Here is a 21,526-nt window from a genome sequence, read left to right on the forward strand (position 1 = left end):
AAGGATATAGTCTCTTAAGAGCATAGCTACCATAAGCATAGCTCAAATATTAACTACAATTTTTTTAAACTTGGTTTCTGAAAATAGAAAAATTGTAACATTACATTAAGAAAGGCATATGCCATCTTTAAAATAATTTCATATAAAAGCTAGCTTTCCCAAAAGATCTTTTAGAAACTGCTGATAACTAAATATTATTTACTGACATTATATATTAAACTCAATTTTAAACTACGTAAGTACCTACCTGATTTGAAATGCCATTAATAGTTAAGTGATTCATTACTTTATGAAGGCTTAGAGCTATACGTAAAGATTAATATATTTAATATAAGCAACAACTATACTGACTTAAATTTCACGCACAAAAATGAAGACATATAGGATAGAAACGTCAATTATCCTAAAAGCTACTCTCATGGTTAGTCGAAATATGGAGTTGGCAATCTTCTTTATCCATTCTCCTAGGGAACACTAAAAAAAATTGGTCTATAAAAGCTAATGCTTTACTAGATATTAATAATAATTTGTGTAAAATTACTTATCTATATTTTAGTGATTACATGAAATTGCAAAATATTTAAAATAGTGTGTCATTTTTTGTTCTTTTATTATATTGGTAGTGTATTACAATAATTTACAACTAACTTACTAAACAATTTAAATGAATAAAACTTGCAGAAATATTGACAAAATGCATAAATGTCAATCATTTTGGAGGTTAAAGATTTGGTAATTCTTTTAAATGTTCAATTGTGAACAATATTCATAAAGATGAAACTTCATGTTAGTCTTTAATGATTTATACAGGAAAATGATAGTCTTAAGAATAACATGTATAAAGTTGTATGAAAACATGAAAAATTAATGTGAAGAAACAAAGATATTGGATTAATGAAGTTCTGAAATAAATTTGTATATTACAACTGATTTTTATTTCTAAGCAGTTAATAATTTTAAACTCAATTTGAACAACTGTGAAACAAACTGATCAAAAAGAAGTTTAAAAACATTTTATAAAAGAATTTCCCTCTCAGTTACTGTTCAAAAAATTATTAAAGATCAACCTTACATTCTTAGAAAAGAAACATTACCATGCTAATCATGTTCACATATGGCTGTTCTAATAAACTGATTTTATGCAACACTTAAAATGAAAACTATTAAGCATGTGTTACTATTACTGCTGATATTTCAATTGGAGTAACTATGTCCTCTTACTATCTCTGCAAGAGAGCTTAGTGACAGTTTTTTATTACTCTTCATCTTACTAAGAAACTGGTAGATGAGAACAAAATAAGTTATTCAAGTAATTAGCACTAAGAGGCCTATGATCCCAATCTTATTTGGGGCTTTAACCATACTCGTATTCTGTTTATGGAACAGAATTATAATAACCAGTGAAATATTTAAGGAAACAAATATTTTAAAAATTCAGCAAGTACACTATAGAAAATTCCACTCAGAAAAAAATTCACTGAGTTAATTCATCATTAAATTGTACACTACATTTTTGTAACTAGAAAAGCATAATTTAAGATTAACAAATTAAAACAAAAAGATGAACAAATTTTAACACAACTACCAACACATCATTAACACTATTGGAAAAAAAAAGTGTTCTTACCTGCAATTCTTATTCATTAAAGATACCTGCTGAAATAGTCATCATTTGAGATATTCAATTGCTTGGTAGAAGACAGTGAAATTTGCTAAGCTCAAAGTTCTGAGCTAAAGACCTGCTATTAGATAATTACACTTTTCACCTGTAAATGCTGCAATAATTTTTAATAGAAAAATGTAGTACAACATTTAAAACAAACACGAAAAGTTCAGTGTAAAGAAAACAGAAAGATTGGTGATCAATTTCAAAATGACTACAGATCAAGACTGCAAATAAATTACTTTTCTTCTGTATATGAACCTGCTGAAACATCTTTCTGATAAAGGATAATCCTTTCCCTCTAAAGTTTAAAATAAATGTCCCTTCTTGCATTTTTCTGCAGGTCACATAACTAATCCAAGGCTACATGTAAAATAAATATTCTGGGTTAATTACATTAGTCTGTTCTTTTGAGGTTTCATTCATACTATATACATACCATGGGGTAAAGGGAAAAGCTATAAAGGGAAAATCATTCAGATTCATTTTAGCCAGGCCATATTCTTTCCTTTTAACAACAATTTAAAAGCCCAAAATTTCAACGTTGATTTTTTTTTGTAATCTTCAATTTAAGATATTTGTAAGCATACTAAAAAAGACGAAAAGAAGTTGTATAAGCCAGTAGGAAAGCCAATCAGTTCTTAACATCTTCCACTTAGATATTCAAGATTAAATTTGATAGTAATCATGAGACTAATAAATTACAGTAAAACATCTAGTGTACCATTTCTGATCATCTGTTCTGAGAGGTGTTAATAGATACGTGGAAAGGGTAACTGAGCTAAACATTTACTGGGTTGCACATACATCAGGTACTGTGCTAAGAGTTCTAGTCCAAAGTTAAGACACAGTCCCTCCTATCAAGGAGTTCATCATCAAGGAAACATATTGAAGCAAATGTTTATGGAATTGTGAAAAGTGTTAAAAAAATAAAGACATCTACATGATGGAATGGCTGTACAAAAGACTGAGCCACTACAAAAGGGAAAGACGCAAGGAAGCAGTGAAGATACTACAGTAAACTTGGTTTTGCAGCGAGAACAGGAGTTGGCAAAGCAGGGGAAGGAGAGTCAAGGCAGAGCAAAAGCAAAGAATTATGAAACAAGACAACAAATGAGAACCTGAGTGGTCTAATATGACTGTAATGTAGGGAACAAAGGAGAGTAGTCAAAAATGCTACTGAGAAGATAGCAAGGGCAACTTCAGGAAAGATATTGATTGCCAGGATATAGTGCTTATGCTAAGAACTTTATTCTAAGGCTAACAGGAAAGTATGATTATGTGCATCTGAAAGAAAAAGGGGAGTATTAGAAGAGGATAAGCTCCACACAGGAAGCCCAGAGAAGAGAGAGTTTTTTAAAAAATTGTTTATTGTTATGTTAATCACCATACATTACATCATTAGTTTTTGATGTAGTGTTCCATGATTCATTGTTTGTGCATAACACCCAGTGCTCCATGCAGAACGTGCCCTCTTTAATACCCATCACCAGGCTAACCCATCCTCCCGCCCGCCTTCCCTCCAGAACCCTCAGTTTGTTTTTCAGAGTCCATCGTCTCTCATGGTTCGTCTCCCCCTCCGATTTCCCCCACTTCATTCTTCCCCTCCTGCTATCTTTTTTTTTTTCTTAACATATATTGCATTATTTGTTTCAGAGGTACAGATCTGTGATTCAACAGTCTTGCACAATTCACAACGCTCACCATAGCACAGAGAAGAGATAGTTAATGACTATCTCAAGTAAAGCAGAAGCAGTGTCAGTGGGGAAGAGGAAGGTTTAGGGAGATGATAAACAAGGTAAACCAACAGAATATAAGTACCAACTGGACAAAGAACATTCAATAGAAATATTTACCACTCAGTCTTGTTATTCTCATCTTTAAGGAAAAATCCCAACCATTACTTCTGAACAGATAACCCCAGAGTCATCATCTGGAGCTTTACTCCTCCATTTTTATTACTACTGATTTCAATCAGTCAGCAATTCAATTCAGAAATATCACAGTAATATACTGTGATTCTAATATAGAATTAGACTTGAGTCCTAAGAGATCGTCCAACTGCCCCCATCTTGTAGACGAGAAAAATCTGAGGCCTAAAAATGCTAAAGTAATACATCTATTAAGCAGCAGAACCAGGATTAAAAGTGATGGCTCTATTTCAAATTTCCACTGCACTGCTTCACAGCCAATTCCTTTCCTGTGACTCAGACTCCCTCATAATCATGCCAGGAAAAGTGAAAAAGCTTAACTGATCTCTCTGCCTCTGGATGTTTTCCACTCTCAAACATGCTGAGTATCACTGCCAAATTAATCTTACTATTAGACCAATCCATGCCATTGTTTGCTGAAAATGTCCTATTGCCCATACATCATAGAGCTATTGTTCTAAGTTTGGGAAGCTAGATTCTGGTCCCAATGCTACAGGTGTGTCAGTTGCTGCCTACCCTCCTGTGAACACACACTGAAGCTCAGTCCCATCTAGTTCCTCAGCCAATCATAACAAGGCAGGAAGTACATTGGTAACCACAAGTACAACCAGGAAACAATAGAGTACAGTTTGTATTAGTTTACTCTCTGACAACAGATGGCTATAATTGAAATTGAGTCTCCCCACCTGAGAGCTATGTGATCATGAGCAAATTACTTATCTGTACCTCAGTTGACTTAATATCCATAATTTGGGACAATAACAGCGTGTATCTCATTAGTTTGTGAGAATTAAATGAATGAATAAATACAAAACAGAAGGGTGTCTGGCAAATTACATGTGCTCAATAAATGTTAGTTATTATTACTGACATGGGTAGAGTTGGGAATCAACGTTACTGTCCAGAATACTTGAGAGTGTACCACACAAGCTCTTAAGCCTATTACAACTTAAATATCTTCCATATTTTGAGATCTTCCTGCAATACTTCCCCCAACCCCCAAACACAATCCATTAGACATTAATTTTGATTGCTGGTCCGCTCCTGTTAGGACCAGCCCTATTTGCTCTCATACAAAATTACCCATTTCTGAACGCCTAGGTATGATCTAAAGTTAGGCAAGATGGGGTAAAAAAATCATTCTAGATAGACAGAAGAACTAATTAGAGACAAGGAATCAAGAGAAACAAAATATTTGTGTGTGAAAATGTGAAGCAGAAAAAAATAAGACCATCAGTGGAGGCAGAAGATTTTGATGCCAGACTAGGGCTCTATTTTGTTATTTTATTGGCAATGCTGAATTAGCCCTGGATATTTAATTTATAACATACAAGCAATTACTATAAGGACCAGAAGACTGAAAAAATGGTAGTAACCTTAGAATCCCTGTCAGAAGTTGGTACGGTGTGCCCTAAATGAAGGACTACACTGAAGTTTCATTTGTCTTTCCATTTCACTGTCTCCCATCATTCTCTGCTTAACAAATATCAAAGACAGAAGTCCAAACTGCCAGAAACCACCATATTTTGACAAACAGCTCCTACCTACTGTCTTGCAATATATACCAGGGACAAATATATTGTATCCACTTTGAAAAGGAAAAACTATTTTAGAATTGCTCAAGATCTGGTTTGATTAATGTCTGTGGTAGGATGAGAGAAATCCAAGGGCAGGATCTCTCATTATCTCCAATCCCAGTTACATTTCAAAAGTTTAGAAAAGGGAACCACAAAAGACCCTGAATGAAGAGTCAAAGCTATCTTGAGAAAGAACAAAGCTGGAGGTAATCACAATTCCAGACTGCAAGATATATTACAAAGCTCTAGTAACCAAACTGCTATTGGTATTGGCACAAAAACAGACACATAAATCAATGGATCAGAAAATTCAGCCTAGAAATAAACCCATGCTTATAAGGACAATTAATCTATGACAGAGGAGACAAGAATATACAATGGGGAAAAGACAGTCTCTTCAATAAACAGTGCTGGGAAAACTGGACAGCTACACGCGAAAGAATGAAACTGGACCACTTTCTTACACTATACAGAAAAATAAATTCAAAACGGATTAAAGACCTAACTGTGAAGGAAAAATAAAATAAGATGAAAAGTGAGAGGGAGGCAAACCATAAGAGATGCTGAAACTCAAGGAAACAAACTGAGGGGTGATGGGCATTAAGGAGGGCACTTGATGTAATGAGCACTAGGTATTATATGCAACCGATGAATCACTAAATTCTACCTATTAAATTAAAAAAAAAAAAAAGACATGTGAGATCCCAAACCATATAAAACCCTTAAAAGGACACAAGCAGTAATTTCTCTGACATTGGCTGTTGCAATATTTTTCTGGATAGGTCTCCTTTGGCAAGGGAAACAAAAGCAAAAATAAACAATTGGGGCTCTATTAAAATAAAAAGCGAAGTGAAGGAAACTACCAACAATAACAAAAAAGGCAACCTACTGAATCGGAGAAAATATTTACAAATGATGTATCTGGCAAAAGGTTAATATTCAAAATATATAAATAACTTACACAACTCAACACAAACAAAATAATCCAATTAAAAAATGTGCAAAGGACCTGAAAAGACATTTTTCCAAAGCCGACATACAGATGGCAGTCACATAAAAAGATGTTCAATATCACTCCTCATCAGGGCAACGCAAACCAAAACCACAAGAGATATCACCTTAACACCTGTCATAATGGCTAAAACCAAAAAGAGAAGAAAGAATAAGTATTGATGTGCAGAAAAAAAGGGACCCTTGTGCACTGTTGGTGGGAATATAAATTGGTACAGTCACTGTGGAAAATAGTATGGAGGTTCCTCAAAATATTAAAAAGAGAATTACCACATGATCCAATAATTTCACTACTGGCTATTTACCCAAACAAAAACATTATTTGAAAAGATATATGTATCCCTATGTTCATTGGGCATAATTTACAACAGCCAAGATATGGAAGCAAACCAAGTATCCACCAATATAGAATGGATAATGAGGTTTTACATATATACATATATATGTATATATATATATATATAAAACTTGTACATATATATACACATATATAAACAATAGAATACTACACAGCCATAAAGAAGGATGAAATTTTGCCATCTGTGACAACATGGATGGACCTAAAAGGCATTATGCTAAGTGAAATACGTCAGAGAAAGACAAATACTGTATGATTTCACTCATATGTGGAATCTAAAAAACAAATGAACAAACCAGCAAAAAGCAGAATCAGACCTATACAGAGAACAAACTAACTGTTGCCAGAGGGGTATGGGATGGGGAATGCGCAAAATGGGTGAAGGGGAGTGAAGATCCAGGCTTCCAGTTATGGAAGGAATAAGTCATGGTAATAAAAGGCACAGCACGGAGAATACAGCCAATGATATTGCAGTAGTGTTGTCTGGTGACAGATGGTAGCTGCAGTTGTGGTGAGCACAGCATAACATGCAGAGAAGTTGAATCACCACATGTTGTACACCTGAAACTAATGCAACATTGTGTGTCAACTATACCCAAATAAGATTTTTTTTTAGTTTAGAGAAGGAAACAAGCCCCAAATAAATTCTGCGTATCTCACAGATGAGATATTTTCTTTTTTTCCTGTTAAATCAAATATATGAAATGAAGACATTGACCATTTTGAATACTTAAGACTCTCCAACTTAGATTATGTCCAGAATGAATAATTCCTTCAAATAATTTCAGAATTTCACAGGGAAATAATGGAATGACTTCTGACATATTCTTCAATGATCATAGTACTCAATGGAAGTAAACACTATTTATTTATTTATTTTTAAGATTTTATTTATTTGACAGAGCTCTCTCTGACACAGCGAGAGAGGGAACACAAGCAGAGGGAGTGGGAGAAGGAGAAGCAGGCTTTCCGCAGAGCAGGGAGCCCGATGCGGGGCTTGATCCCAGGACCCGGGATTATGACCTGAGCCAAAGGCAGACACTTAATGACTGAGCCCCCCAGGCGCCCCGGAAGTAAACATTTTTAAAGAGAAATAGTATTCTTAAACATAAAACATATTAAAAAGGTTGCCATTCTACTTCTGAAAGAGGTTACTTACTCCTTGCATTTATGAAAGATAATTAATGACTTACTGGTATAGTTTAGAGTGGTATAATAGTGATATTTCTCTTAGGGAACAAGTCCAGATTCTCTACTGGTATAGCATTTCACAAAAATCACATAATGTAATATATACATGGTATTAGTGGTTTAACTCATTGTGAAATCAGTGTACTGTGTGGCCCTGTGAAGATGTGGATTCAGTGTCTACAATTCTGACTGCCTTATTCTGTAATTACTCTGATGACATGAACCATGTCTTATTCATATTTCCATTTCCAGCACTTGATACAGAGTCTTGCACACAAAGGGCAAGGAATCAATGTTCCGGGTCAAGGGATATATGGAAGGGTTATTTACATTATACTATTAAAGAGCCATGCAGTTACAACTGGTGCTAAGTATAAAACTCAGTAGCCATTCTGAAATAAGACAGAAGAACTCAGTTTCAAGGAAAGTCAGTTTTGTTTCCATTTCTTCCTAGTATTCTTTAAATTAAGGGTATTTAACAAAATATAACAGACATTTTTATTTGTAAAATATTCTACATTTTTAAAATCTTCTAAACAATAGTGTAAAGATTATTAGAGAGCACACGCACGCATGCAAGTAAGTGGGGAAGAGGCAGAGGGAGAGAAGGAATCTTAAGCAGGCTCCATGCCCAGTGCGGAGCCTGACATGGAGCTCGATCTCATGACCCTGAGACCATCACCTGAGCCGAAATCAAGAGTCAGAAGCTTAACTGACAGCCACCCAGGTGTCCCAAGATTATTTTTAATTTCATTTCACAAATGAAGAAACTGAAGTAATTTGAACATAAAGTTAGTAAGAGAGAGGAGTCTTGAACTGATATTTTGACTTCAGGCAGTGCCCTTCCATTGTACTTTGCTTAGAGCAAACTTGGAGCTAAGTGAGAGAACTAGATCAACTTTTAAAATCACTTCAAATTGTGGCTTTGGGGACATTTGATTCAATCAATAAAAGAGACAACTGGTTTAGTAGCCCAGTTTTCCAAGTTTGAGACTTTATGGATTAACCATGGACTCATACTTTCAAGATACGTTAGAGGGAAATATCTTTCTAACCTGAACTTTCTGTCAAGAAAATTAACCTTGCATAGGGACAGATGGAACATACCACAACATCATAAAGGCCATATATGAAAGACCCACAGCTAATATCATCCTCAATGGGGAAAAACTGAAAGCCTTTCCCTTACAGACAGGAACAAGACAAGGGTGTCCACTTTCACCATTACTATTTAACATAGTACCGGAAGTCTCAGCCTCAACAATCAGGCAAAAAGAAATAGAAGGCATCCAAATTGGCAAGGAAGAAATCAAAATTTCACTATTTGTAGACAACATGATACTCAATATAGAAAACCTGAAAGACTCCACCAAAAAATTGCTAGAACTTGATTCAATACATGAATTCAGCAGAGTCTCAGGATATAAAATCACCGTACAAAAATGCTGCATTTCTATACACCAATAACAAAGCAGAAAAAGAAACTGCATTTGCAATTGCACCAAAAACAATAAGATACCTAGGAATAAACCTAACTAAAGAGGTAAAAGATCTGTACTCAGAAAACTATAAACACTGATGAAAGAAGTTGAAGAGGACACAAAGAAATGGAAAAACCTTCCATGCTCATGGATTGGAAAAACAAACATTGTTACAATGTCTATACTATCCAAAGCAATCTATACCTTGAATGCAATTCCTATCAAAATGCTGATAGCAATTTTCAGAGAGCTAGAACAATCCTAAAATTTGTATGGAACCACAAAAGACCCCGAACAGCTAAACCAATCTTGAAAAAGAAAACCAAAGCTGGCGGTATCACAATTCCAGATTTCAAGCTATATTACAAAGAAAGCTGTAGTCATCAAGACAGTATGGTACTGGCACAAAAACAGACACATAGATCAATGGAACAGAAGAGAAAACTCAGAAATGGATCCACAACTATATGGTCAATTCATCTCCAACAAAGCAGGGAAGAATATCCACTGGAAAAAAGTTTCTTCAACAAATGGTGTTGGGAAAACTGGCAGCAACATGCAGAAGAATGAAATTGGACCACTTTGTTACACCATACACAAAAATAAATTCAAAATGGATGAAAGACCTACATGTGAGACAGAAAACCATAAAAATCCTAGAGGAGAACACAGGCAGCAACCTCTTTGACCCCGGCTGTAGCAACTTACTAGACATGTCGCCAGTGGCAAGCAAAAATGAACTATTGGGACTTCCCCAAAATAAAAAATTTTTTGCACAGTGAAGGAAACAACAAAACTAAAAAGCAGCCTATAAAATGGGCGAAGATATTTGTAAATGAAATATCTGATAAAAGGTTAGTATCCAAAATTTATAAGGAACTTATCAAACTCAACACCCATATAAGCAAATAATCCAATTAAGAAATGAGCAGAAGGCATGAACAGACATTTTTCCAAAGAAGACATCCAGATGGCCAAAAGACACACGAAGAGATGCTCAACATCATTCATCGGGGAAGTATAAATCAAAACCAAGATGAGCTATCACCTCACACCTGTCAGAATGGCTAAAGTTAACAACACAAGAAACAATAGGTGTTGGCGAGAATGCAGAGAAAGGGGAACCCTTTTACACTGTTGGTGGGAATGCAAGCTGGTACAGCCACTCTGGATAACAGTATGGAGGTTCCCCAAAAAGTTAAAAATAGAACTACCCTACCATCCAGCAATTGTACTTCCAGGTATTTACCCAGAGGATACAAAAATACAGATTTGAAGGGCACATGCACCCTAATGTTTATAGCAGCATTATCAATAATAGTCAAATTATGAAGAGAGCCCAAATGTCCATCAGCTGATGAATGGATAAAGAAGATGGACATATATACAATGGAATATTGCTCAGCCATCAAAAAGAATATAATCTTGCCATTTGCAATGATGTGGATGGAGCTAGTGTATTATGCTAAGTGAATGAGTCAGGCAAAGACAAATACCATATGAATTCACTCATATGTGGAATGTAAGAAAGAAATCAAGTGAACAAATGGGAAGGGAGGAAAAGAGAGAGGGAAACAAACCATAAGAGACTCTTAACAGTAGAGAACAGAGGGTTGATAAAGGGAGGTGGGGGGGGGATGGGCGAGATGGGTGATGGATATTAAAGAGGGCACTTGTGATGAGCACTGGGTGTTGCATGTAAGTGATGAATCACACAATTCTACTCCTGAAACCAATATTGCACTGTACGTGAACTAAAATTTATTTTATTTATTTATTTATTTATTTTTAAGATTTCATTTATTCATTTGAGAGAGAGAGAATGAGAGAGAGAGCATATGAGAGGGGGGAGGGTCAGAGGGAGAAGCAGACTCCCCGCCGAGGAAGGAGCCCGATGCGGGACTCGATCCAGGGACTCCAGGATCATGACCTCAGCCGAAGGCAGTCGCTTAACCAACTGAGCCACCCAGGCGCCCTAAAATTTAAATAAATTTTTTTAAAAAGAAAAAGGAAAAGAAAATTAACCTTGCAAAATCTAAAATTTTACTTCTATGTTACAATTAATATACCCAGATAGATGTACTGGAGAAGACAAAGGAAGAAGAAAATAGAAATAAGGGTGAAACAAATAGGAAAGTACAATTCCATGATTGAATTATGATCTAACATCTGAGAAAAGCAAATTTTTAAATCATTTCAAAGGCCTACAAAAGGAACAGCCACTTTACTACTTACTGCTAACTGGCCCCATTACACATTTCCACAAGCCTCGTAATATTGACTAAGTAGCCAGGAAATGAATGCCTGGCAATAATTTTAAAAGTTTTCTTTATAAAGGGGATTCTACAAGCTCAAAGGAATGTTTTCCTCCTAAAAAGGGGATTCTATAAGCTCAGAGGAATGTTTTCCTCTCAGCAGAGAGCATTATGCACTAGTTTCCAACAAGGGTGCTGTTTCATAGTCCCTAGACCAGAAGAGTCAAAACTACACTCGATCTGACGCTGGAGAATTATACCCAACGCATGCGACTGAAGCACTGCAGTGAAGAGCCGTCCGCGCGGCAGTCTGCAGGAATGGACTGCGCCACCTGGGAACTGTAAGCCCAAATTACCAACAGCTACGGTGCAGCTGGGTTGCACTAAAACTCTCCCTGACGAGAAGCTGCCACGGACAGGCCATTGCCAGGGTCTTCTGCCATCAGCGGTAGCAGGAACTGCGGTACGAACAGCAGCAGTGGCAGCAACAGCAGGGGCAGTAACGGGAAGAGCCGTGACAGCAGTAGTCGCACCGGCAGCAATAGCTGGAGCAGCCACGGCAACAACATGCGTTATTAAGTACTTTTTGGCAAGCCGGTGCTAAGGAATTTTAATTAAATATTTAACTAAAGAACTTCAATTATTTGTTAATGGTTTAACCATCCCCAGTCTCTATTTCTTACAACCACCCTGCAAGGACTTATGATGAGACCTTTCACTGATGAGGAAGCTGAGGCTCAACAAGCTGGTTAGACACCCAGCTAGGATTTAAACCTAGGACTGCCTTATTTCAAAGCTGCACTTCTTTCACGACACCACGCTTCAGAGTGGTAGGGAGACAGATTTTTTTCAGTGTGGAGGATTAAAAACAGTAGGTTCCTATATTTCAAGAAGTGACGCAGAAAAGGAGATGTCACAGTAGCTTCTCCAAGTTTGCAGAGGAGAGTAAACTCAGGTAGTCAAATACCAAAATGACTGAAGTGAGGCTGCAGAAGGATCTCAAAATCAGAGATGTGGACAGAAAATATGAGAAGAGCCATAGTGTAGTCAGTATAAGGCAGTATAATTAGGGGGAAAAGACAGCTGTGACTTAAGTGAACCTAGGAGGATTCATAGACATTCTCTAACAGGAGAAGTTTGGTAAGCTTTAGATACCAAAAATCTAATGGTATTACTTATGTTTGCTTCAACAGTAACTCCAACACACACACACACACACACACACACACACACACACACACAGGGCTAGAAAAAGAAAGTTAACACAAGTGATCTGTGAAATGGTATTGGAAGCTCAGATTGAAAACTGAAGTTATTCTAATGAAGATGAATAAAATGCAGGCAGAAATAAGACCATGAAGAGTAGTAACGTAACAGTAGTAACAATGATAACTTTACATGTGTATAGCACTTCCTATGTGCCAACTACTTTCTAAGTACTATACGCATATACTAACTCATTTAATTCCCTAACACTTTATGAGCAAGTATTGTTGTTAACTGTGTTTTACAAATGAGGAATGGGGCACAGACATCTGGTAACCTACCCAAGGTCACATACAGCCTAGGAAACAGCAGGGTAGGAGCCCCACACTAAGCAATCAACTGTAGAGCCTGTGCTATTCAACCACTGTCCCTTCAGCACTGAGAGGGCTTAATGTAGAGCTGGGTATAAAAACTCCTAATCTTAGTATCAAGCAGAAGTAAGAAAACCAAATGTCAGCATTACTCCCAGCACCTTTAACTCCCATAGAAGTAATTCTCTTATATTTTTACAAAAGAAAGTAACTAGGTCATTGTTTCCCTTACTCCTTTAAGCAAGAAGGAAAACTTTACAATGTAAGAAACTCCTGAACAGATAATAAAAGACTGGAAAAAGTAATAGTCTCAAGAAAAGTAAGTAAGTGGGTATATTGATGAACTAAGCATAAGGAGTAACAAAGAGAAGCTACAAATAAATGAGACATTCTTAAACATCTTAGTGTGAAATCATGAAAGGTAACCATACCCTCCAAAACAAACAAGCAAACAAAAAAAGCCCCTTGCTGCTATATTCAGAGGCAGAATAAGCTAATAACTGGTCTGTCCTTGTTATGTATTTCTTAGATTTTATAAATAGAGGATATCATTTTATTTCTGTAATTTCTAAAAAGATATGTACATTGCTAGCAACCAGTTATAAACTCTACCTTACAAAGATCCATAAACGTGAATGAAATGTCTAGGAGTCCATCTTCTTTAACATCTTAAAAAACTACTTTTTATTCCCCAATTCAGAGAATCCAAAGAATGATCCCTCTAGATCAGCATTCTACATACTTATTGTATGAAAATTAATGTCAAAAAGTTAGTAAGTATTGAAGGAAAAAAAACTCCAGGGTCAAATAAATATACTAGTTGATACAGCCCACATCTAGCAGGAAAGATCCTATATTAAAGAATCTATTTAATTTTAACTTGCATTTCCTAAACTTATTTGACCACGGAAACTTTCCCCCCAGTTTATGAATTACGGACACACTAGTTCCACAATTCAGTTTGGGAAACAATGACCTAGTTACTTTCTTTTGTAAAAATATAAGAGAATTACTTTTATGAGAGTACACGTAGGGAGTTAAAGGTGCTGGGAGTAATGCTGACATTTGGTTTTCTTATGGTCAAAAGTTTCTGCTACCAGAGATAAGGATATGTGGCACTCTGTACTCATGTCCTAAGAACAAATTTTAACATGTATGTATGACCAATATTGAATAAAGAATCCCAGAACTCTACAACATGTCTGCACTCATATTTTACAAAAAGGAAACCACCACTCCCCCGGTTTTCCTTTTATATCACTGGCCACTCCCTCTTAGTTTCCTCTGCCAATACCTTTTCATCTCCCTAACCCTCTATTGTCAGATTCCCCAGAGCTCAATCTGTGGACATTACCTTCTCTCTATCTCTACTGTGCCCCTTGGTAATCTCATACAGTTCCACGACTTTTTTTAATTTAACTTTTGAGACAATTTTATATTCACATGTAGTTGTAAGAAATAATAGAGACTCCATGCACCTTTTGTCCAGTTTCTCCCAATGATAACATCTTACAAAATTATAGTACAAAATCATAACCAGGATATTGAGAGTGATATACCAACTTTATTCACATTTCTCCCGTATTACTTGTATTCATTCCCATGACATTTAAAAATGTTCAGTGATATTTACAGCCTAGAACACTCCCCTCACTTCACATAAGTGAATGACTATGACATCTCCATTTGGATGTCTAACAGGCATCTCAAACTAAAACATGCTCCAAGCCAAAGTCTTCATCTTCCCTTCCAAATTTGTTCTTCCTAGTCTTCCCCATATCAATTAGTATCAATGCCATCTTCCCATTTGCTTAGATTAATAACTATGATGTCACCCTCAACATTTTCTCTATTTCACATTCAAACTATCAACAAATTCAAAATATATCCAAAATCAAACCTCTATCACCCACACTGCTAGGTGCTTAGCCTAATCCCCTGCCATCTCCCACCAGATTATTACAAGAGCCCCCCAACTAATCTCCCTGATTTTGCCCTTGGTCTTCTGTAGTTTATTCTCAAGACAGGGACTAGAGTAATATAAACACTCTTCTCTATTTAAGGTTTTTTGTTGATTGTAGTTTTTACTCAGGTATACAAGACTCCACTATTCAAAATTCCTCTAATGAATGGCTTCTTATCTCAGAGTAAAAGCCAAATTCATACATGGCCCACATTACCTTGCAGGCCCCATCTCCTACTATTCTCTCTTGCTCACTCATTTGTGGCCAACCCAGTCTCCTTGCAGTCCTTCCTTCAGGTCTTTACTCAGATGTCATGTCTCAGTGAGGCCTTCTCTGACCACCAACTCCCACCATGTACTCTTTATCCCCCTTCCCTACTTTATGTTACTCTACAGTATTGACCACAGTCTAACATACTGCATATTTTATTTACTTTTTATTGCCTGTCTTTCAGCACTAAATAAAACATGAGCTCGAGAAGGGCAGAGATTGGCACAAAGTAGATGTTTGAGAAATCACTGAATAAATGAGGCCCAAAGCAGCAAGGTGTTTTGCCAAAATGTGACAAAAATATGGCAAGAATCCTAAGTCTCTATAGTTCAGGAATCATTTTTTCTAAGAATGGTGATGGATTCAAACTAAATTTCACTTTTTATTTGGTGGTAACCAAAAACACACGTGCATGAAATGACAATTTCTGATCAAGTGAATAAACTTGATGGTAACTCGTCAGCACCAAATTAAAATTCAACCAACTGCATATAATAAGGCAATTGGTACAAAATTTGCTTAAGTGTTTTATTTACACCAACTTTTTAAAAAGGAAGTTATATGTGATAGAACTTAAGAGTTTAAAATTTAAGAAAATGAACTTGATAATACTATAAGATAGAGTCCTAGGAAAGAACACAAAGCAGTACTCCTACACTGTGATATCAAGAATGTAGTTTAGAGCTTTAACCAAGGTAGAGCAAGGATTTATAAACGAAAAAGAAACTTCTGTTACAAATGGAAAGAAGTTGTTGCTTCTGGGCAAAATTTTAAAATATTTTTAAAATTGGGTAGAAAGAGGGTGAATGACAAAACATCCTAGAAATAAGGAAATAAAGACTAGTGTATCACCAGGTCCACTTGCTAAGAAACAAGCCACTTTGCGAGCTTTTGGAAAATCATTCATTTACAGTACTAATTAGTTGGGAAATTTAACACTAGTGGATTGAACTTTTTTGATTATTATTTGCAAGGAGCACATTACATAACATGCAGTCATCTAAATTGGTGTTAAGTTTCTTTTCTAAGTAAAATTAAAGAAGTTCTGATTTTAGAGTAAAAAACATAATTGAGTCATACTTTCAGAGCCTGCCTGTCCTCACAGCAGGTAAGATTACAAAAGGCATTTTGCTTGTCTTTAAGATTCAAGAAATTGGTATAGTATAGTGACCTTTCAATTGTCCTGGAGGAAAACAATGTACGGTGCATTAAGTAGATAAAGCTTTCAGTTTGTAGGCCAAATAATAATAAGGCCTCCATAAAACAATTAAAGCAATCCTCCTATTTATATGATAAATCTAGAGCTTTCATATGAATTCTTTATTAGTAAATAATTCCTGAGGCACTTAAACAATACAATTTTTTATTAAAAGAAATTAATAGCATCAAAACTGTTTAGTAGATCTATATTTAATGTAACTCAAATAAACAAATGTCAAATTCTTAAAATATACATATGTATGAGGAGATATATATATGTATGTATATATATATATATATATATATAAAAATATAAACAACTACATTATTGGTCCCCATAATTTTTAATGTTACCTTTACCCAAAGAGACTACGTTAATGGTTAAGTGGATATTATATATTAGATGTACAAATATGTGACTTTAAAACTTGTTTAAGGTCTGCAAGAAGAGGTTTTGCCAATTCTTTACACTTTAAAACCCACAATTATTAAGATAATATTGATCATAATAATCCCAAAGTAAGACAGAGGATATAATAATGTCAAATGGTCTGAACAACAGCCAAAATAAAAAGCTATAAATAGGCAGCTATAAGGGAATCCGTAGAGAATTCCAGAGAATCTCTTGGGAGTTCTTAACAAAACAAAGCAAACACTAAACAACAGTTTTAAAGAAAAGAATATAAAAATAGACATCATAAAATAGACATCAGTAAATCTGGAGAACATAAAACCAAGTTCAAAATTAAATTTTTTAAAATTCAAAAATCTGAGAATTGGTATTCCTAAAAAACTAGAAAGTTAGTACTGGGTAATATATTTTAAATGATAGAAAAATAACTGCAATTTGGAACATAATTTTAGAGACCTGTTGTTCCAAGGACATGAAAATAACCATGGTTTCCTAACAACCAGAGAGCTTTTGTATTCCTTGGACTGCATTCATGCTAGATGAAGATTAAAAGGCAGCAGCCAAAATGAGTATACTTCAACTTGGATGTTGAAGCACTGATCTGATGGGGTTTTCTTGGCCACAAGCGACCCACAAGCTTAAGATCAAGAGCCAAAGCCCCCAGTGGGAAGGTGTGCTCAATTTGGTGGGCCCTGAGACCATCTCTGGCTAAATCATCATCAGCCTGACGGGAGGCCAGCCATGAAGGAAGGGAGTCTCCCCAAAATCTGATTTCTTGAGACCACAACCTACAGCAGGTCCCACAGTCAAATTATTCACATTCCTTGAAAAGAGAGAACAGGCATCAGTTGTGTCCATCGAAGGGGGACACTGTCCAGGTGTACCCTGGACATTTTTTGAAATCTCTGGGCTGCCTCTGCATCTGAAAAATAAGAAAAATAGCACAATGACAGACAACGGATGAGGAAAAAGACAATCATCTGGCCTAAAAACTTAAGACTTATAAGAAATTACGAAAGCAGACAAAACACAAAAAGACAAACAGCCATATCATTTGGAATGTATTATTCTGAAGGCAAGTACAGCAGAGAAAAACACAAATTATTTTAGCAAAGTAAGAAATGACCATAGCAACAAAAGTTATTTTTGGAGAGAGCCAACTGGGAAAAAAAAAACCAAAACACATGTTAAGATATGTCAACCTGACACAAAGATAAGGTGGAATAAGAATCTAGTCCCATTTGAAGCTGAAAATTGCTGAATAATGAGAGCTAGTGTCATGAACTTGGCTGCTTAACTGCCTTTGTGTAAGAAAACATCTCAGAACTTTGAACTTAGGAAATTCCAACTTGTCTTGCACCAGGTCACGAGCTCCAAAGAGCAGGAACCTATTTCAACAAGCAGCTTTAAAAAAAAAAAAAAAAACTTTAATATTTTTCATTTCTTTTAATGATACATTTTAAAATGCAATACTGCTAAAATCCATCAAAGTAAAATGCACTGAAGTAAAAATTAAACTTACTCAGAAAGATGTTCAGAAGTTGGGATACAAACAGAAACTGAAATTAGAAGAAAAGTTTTATATTTAAAACAGCACATGAAATATGATGAGTGAGAAAAACGATTTAGTAAAGAGCCCATATTGTGGCTGACCAAAAATACTGGAATAAATATCAAAAATCCAAAGTAATACAATTATATATACGTACCTTTCTCTATTACAACTTGACAAGTATGAGTTTCATGTTGACTTAAGTGTGTGGCCATATTATCTAAGCCAGAAACATCAGCTATGAAATCACAATTAAGGCACACTAGAGTAATGCCCCTATAAAAAAAAAAAAAAAGCAAATAGTATAAAAGAAAAGGTTTTCATCTTTTATAAAAATCCATACATAAGTTCAATGATTATTTTTCTATAATTTGTTTTTTATGTCATAACTCACTCCCGTTTTTGTTATAAAACTTGATATAACTGAAATGATTCTCTGGAAAATGGAATAGCCATATTCAAATTATGCTACCATTTATTTACAGAAAGTATTTTTGTTTTATAAACTTTTACTACTCATGCTAAAAACTAGGTGACAGGAGACCTACAGCCCAGCCTTGGCCTCACTACAACTTGTGTTATTTTAACAAGTCACAATCTATCTGTGCCTCTGTTCATCTGCAAAGCAAGGATATAGTATTAATTCACTCAATATATGTTTACTGAGGCTGTCTTTATATACACTGTACTATTATGTACTATTATACCGCATTGTGATTATAATGATCACCAAAAAATATAGTCTGTGCTCTAACAGAGCTTATAATCTAGTGTTTTATTTAGGTGATGAAAAAATTAGAAGAGAAACGTTAAGGCTTTAAAAAGAGATGATGTTGTAGCTGCCATCAATTGTGTACCATGTGTTAAAGGTTTTCCCATATATTTTTAGTTTAATTCTCACCAAAACTATCCAAGGTTGGCATTATTCTCATTTAACACTGAATTAACTAAAGTAGTTAATTCACTACAACAGATGTCCAAATCTTGGTCCTTAGCATATGAGCACAGTGAACTGGTCCACTATCTGGGGCCTAAATTACTTGTTCCTTAACAAAACTCCACTGAGTGCTGCAGTTCCTAAATGAAATCTGTAATGATTATAAATTTTAAAAAATGTTTGGAAACAATTCCCAAAGCTGTCAATACTTTTTGTTGAATTCAGGAATAGTTTTTATACTCACTGGATCAGACTGTGTAGCATTTGCTATTTGAAAATATTTAAACATAATTGGCATACAGGATGTAACACTGGCCTTCAGATTCTAATTTAAATTGTTTAAACTTTTGATTTTTTGTTGAAAGGTATTTAAAAATATTATTAGCCCTGCAAAAATATGGAAATATTTCAGAGAACTTAGAAAACCACTCTATGTTTAACTTATTATATTTACTAGATTAAGCACTTTGGATCTTACGAGTCAAGCATACGAAATGCTGTTTAAAAGAAAATCAAATATATTAAATGTATAAATGATGTTAAGGTATTTAAGGAAATTGAATTGTAAATGTGACTGTTTATTTTTTTTTTTTTAAGATTTTTTATTTATTTATTTGAGAGAGAATGAGAGAGAGAGAGCACATGTGAGGGGGGAGGGTCAGAGGGAGAAGCAGACTCCCTGCTGAGCAGGGAGCCCGATGCGGGACTCGATCCAGGGACTCCAGGATCATGACTGAGCTGAAGGCAGTTGCCCAACCAACTGAGCCACCCAGGCGCCCTAAATGTGACTGTTTAAAAAATTTATTCAACTTAAGTGAACTTTATCAAACATTAATTAAAAGTCCTCTTGAAAGTGATTACTAAAATGTACTAGATTTCTAAACGGAATATTTTTAAGTTAAACTTAAAAGCTTAACTTTAATAACTAATTATATAGTCTTCTCTATTAATAAACTGCCCTTGCAGAAACCAAAAGTAGTCTCAATGGTAAGTAGTAGCTAAATTACTATTCCACTAGTCATAGTTACTTGCACCAGGGATGGAATGCCTAACTCATCATGCCTTCACTAAACAAGGATTTGTAAAACTGGGATTTATAATCAAATTTCTTGATCTGAGAAGTTGTGGGAGACTGGGACTAGTATATTCAAGTCACCAATAGAGAAAGCTTGTCTGCACTAAGGAAGGAAAATGGAACCCAGGTCCAGAGAAAATAATAAAGACAAGATCATCCTGCTTCAGCAGGTCAGACTAGAGAGAAGCCATGGTAGTAACTGATGGCTTTGTTTCCCTTATTTGTTCTGGTTGCACCTCTTCCTCCATGAGATTCTTTGAAATCCTGCTTATAAGTGATTTTTGCTTAGGTGAAAAAAAATAGATCATGTAATGTGATCATTGTTACTGTCAACTTATTAACAAAGCATAAATGCAGTTTTGAAGTTCATCACATACTTTAAAATTTTAAGTTTTGCCAATATACAAAATACAAACAAGTAACATACTTTAGACTGACTTCTCCCCTGAAGTTCTAGTCTAACAGTGTGCTCTGTATCTACACCTAGACGTCACATTAGCACATCAAAACTGACCTTCATTAAACTAAAATCATGTACTTCTTCCCCAAATCAACTTCTCCTGACTGATCTTTTTTTTTTTTTTTTTAAAGATTTTATTTATTTGACAGAGAGAGAGAGAGACAGCGAGAGCAGGAACACAAGCAGGGGGAGTGGGAGAGGGAGAAGCAGGCCTCCCACCAAGCATGGAGCCCAACGTGGGGCTCGATCCCAGGACTCTGGGATCATGACCTGAGCCGAAGGCAGACGCTTAACAACTGAGCCACCCAGGCGCCCCATGACTGATCTTTCTTATGATGTTTCCTCCAATAGTAAAGCTCAAACTACAGTTATCTGTCTCTTCCTTAAAATATTCAGTATGGCAAGATTATAATAATATTTATTGAGTACTTATACTGTGCCAGTCTAACAATTTTAGACATATCATTTTATCTAAATATTTTAACAACTTGGGGCAACTGGGTGGCTCAGTTGGTTGAGTGTCTAGCTCTTGGTTTTGGCTGGGGTCATGATCTCATGGATTGTGGGATGGAGCCCTGCGTGGGGTCTGTACTCAGCGGGGAGTCTGCCTGG

The 21,526-nt window shown here is 35.6% G+C and overlaps 1 protein-coding gene across 1 annotated transcript in view; it reads right to left on the minus strand.

Moving 5' to 3' along the window:
- The window catches only part of ZNF280D (zinc finger protein 280D), a 124,587-nt gene that overhangs the window by 27,507 nt on the left and 75,554 nt on the right, over window positions 1-21,526 (minus strand). Inside the window, exons 18-19 of the mRNA XM_021693807.2 lie at window positions 18,600-18,718; window positions 18,413-18,449 (exon numbers count right to left, since the gene is read on the minus strand). Coding sequence (XP_021549482.1) covers window positions 18,413-18,449; window positions 18,600-18,718 — 156 coding nt within the window. The remainder of the gene's footprint in view (window positions 1-18,412; window positions 18,450-18,599; window positions 18,719-21,526) is intronic.

This window comes from Neomonachus schauinslandi, chromosome 9, assembly GCF_002201575.2.
Source record: "Neomonachus schauinslandi chromosome 9, ASM220157v2, whole genome shotgun sequence".
Classification (NCBI taxonomy): domain Eukaryota; kingdom Metazoa; phylum Chordata; class Mammalia; order Carnivora; family Phocidae; genus Neomonachus; species Neomonachus schauinslandi.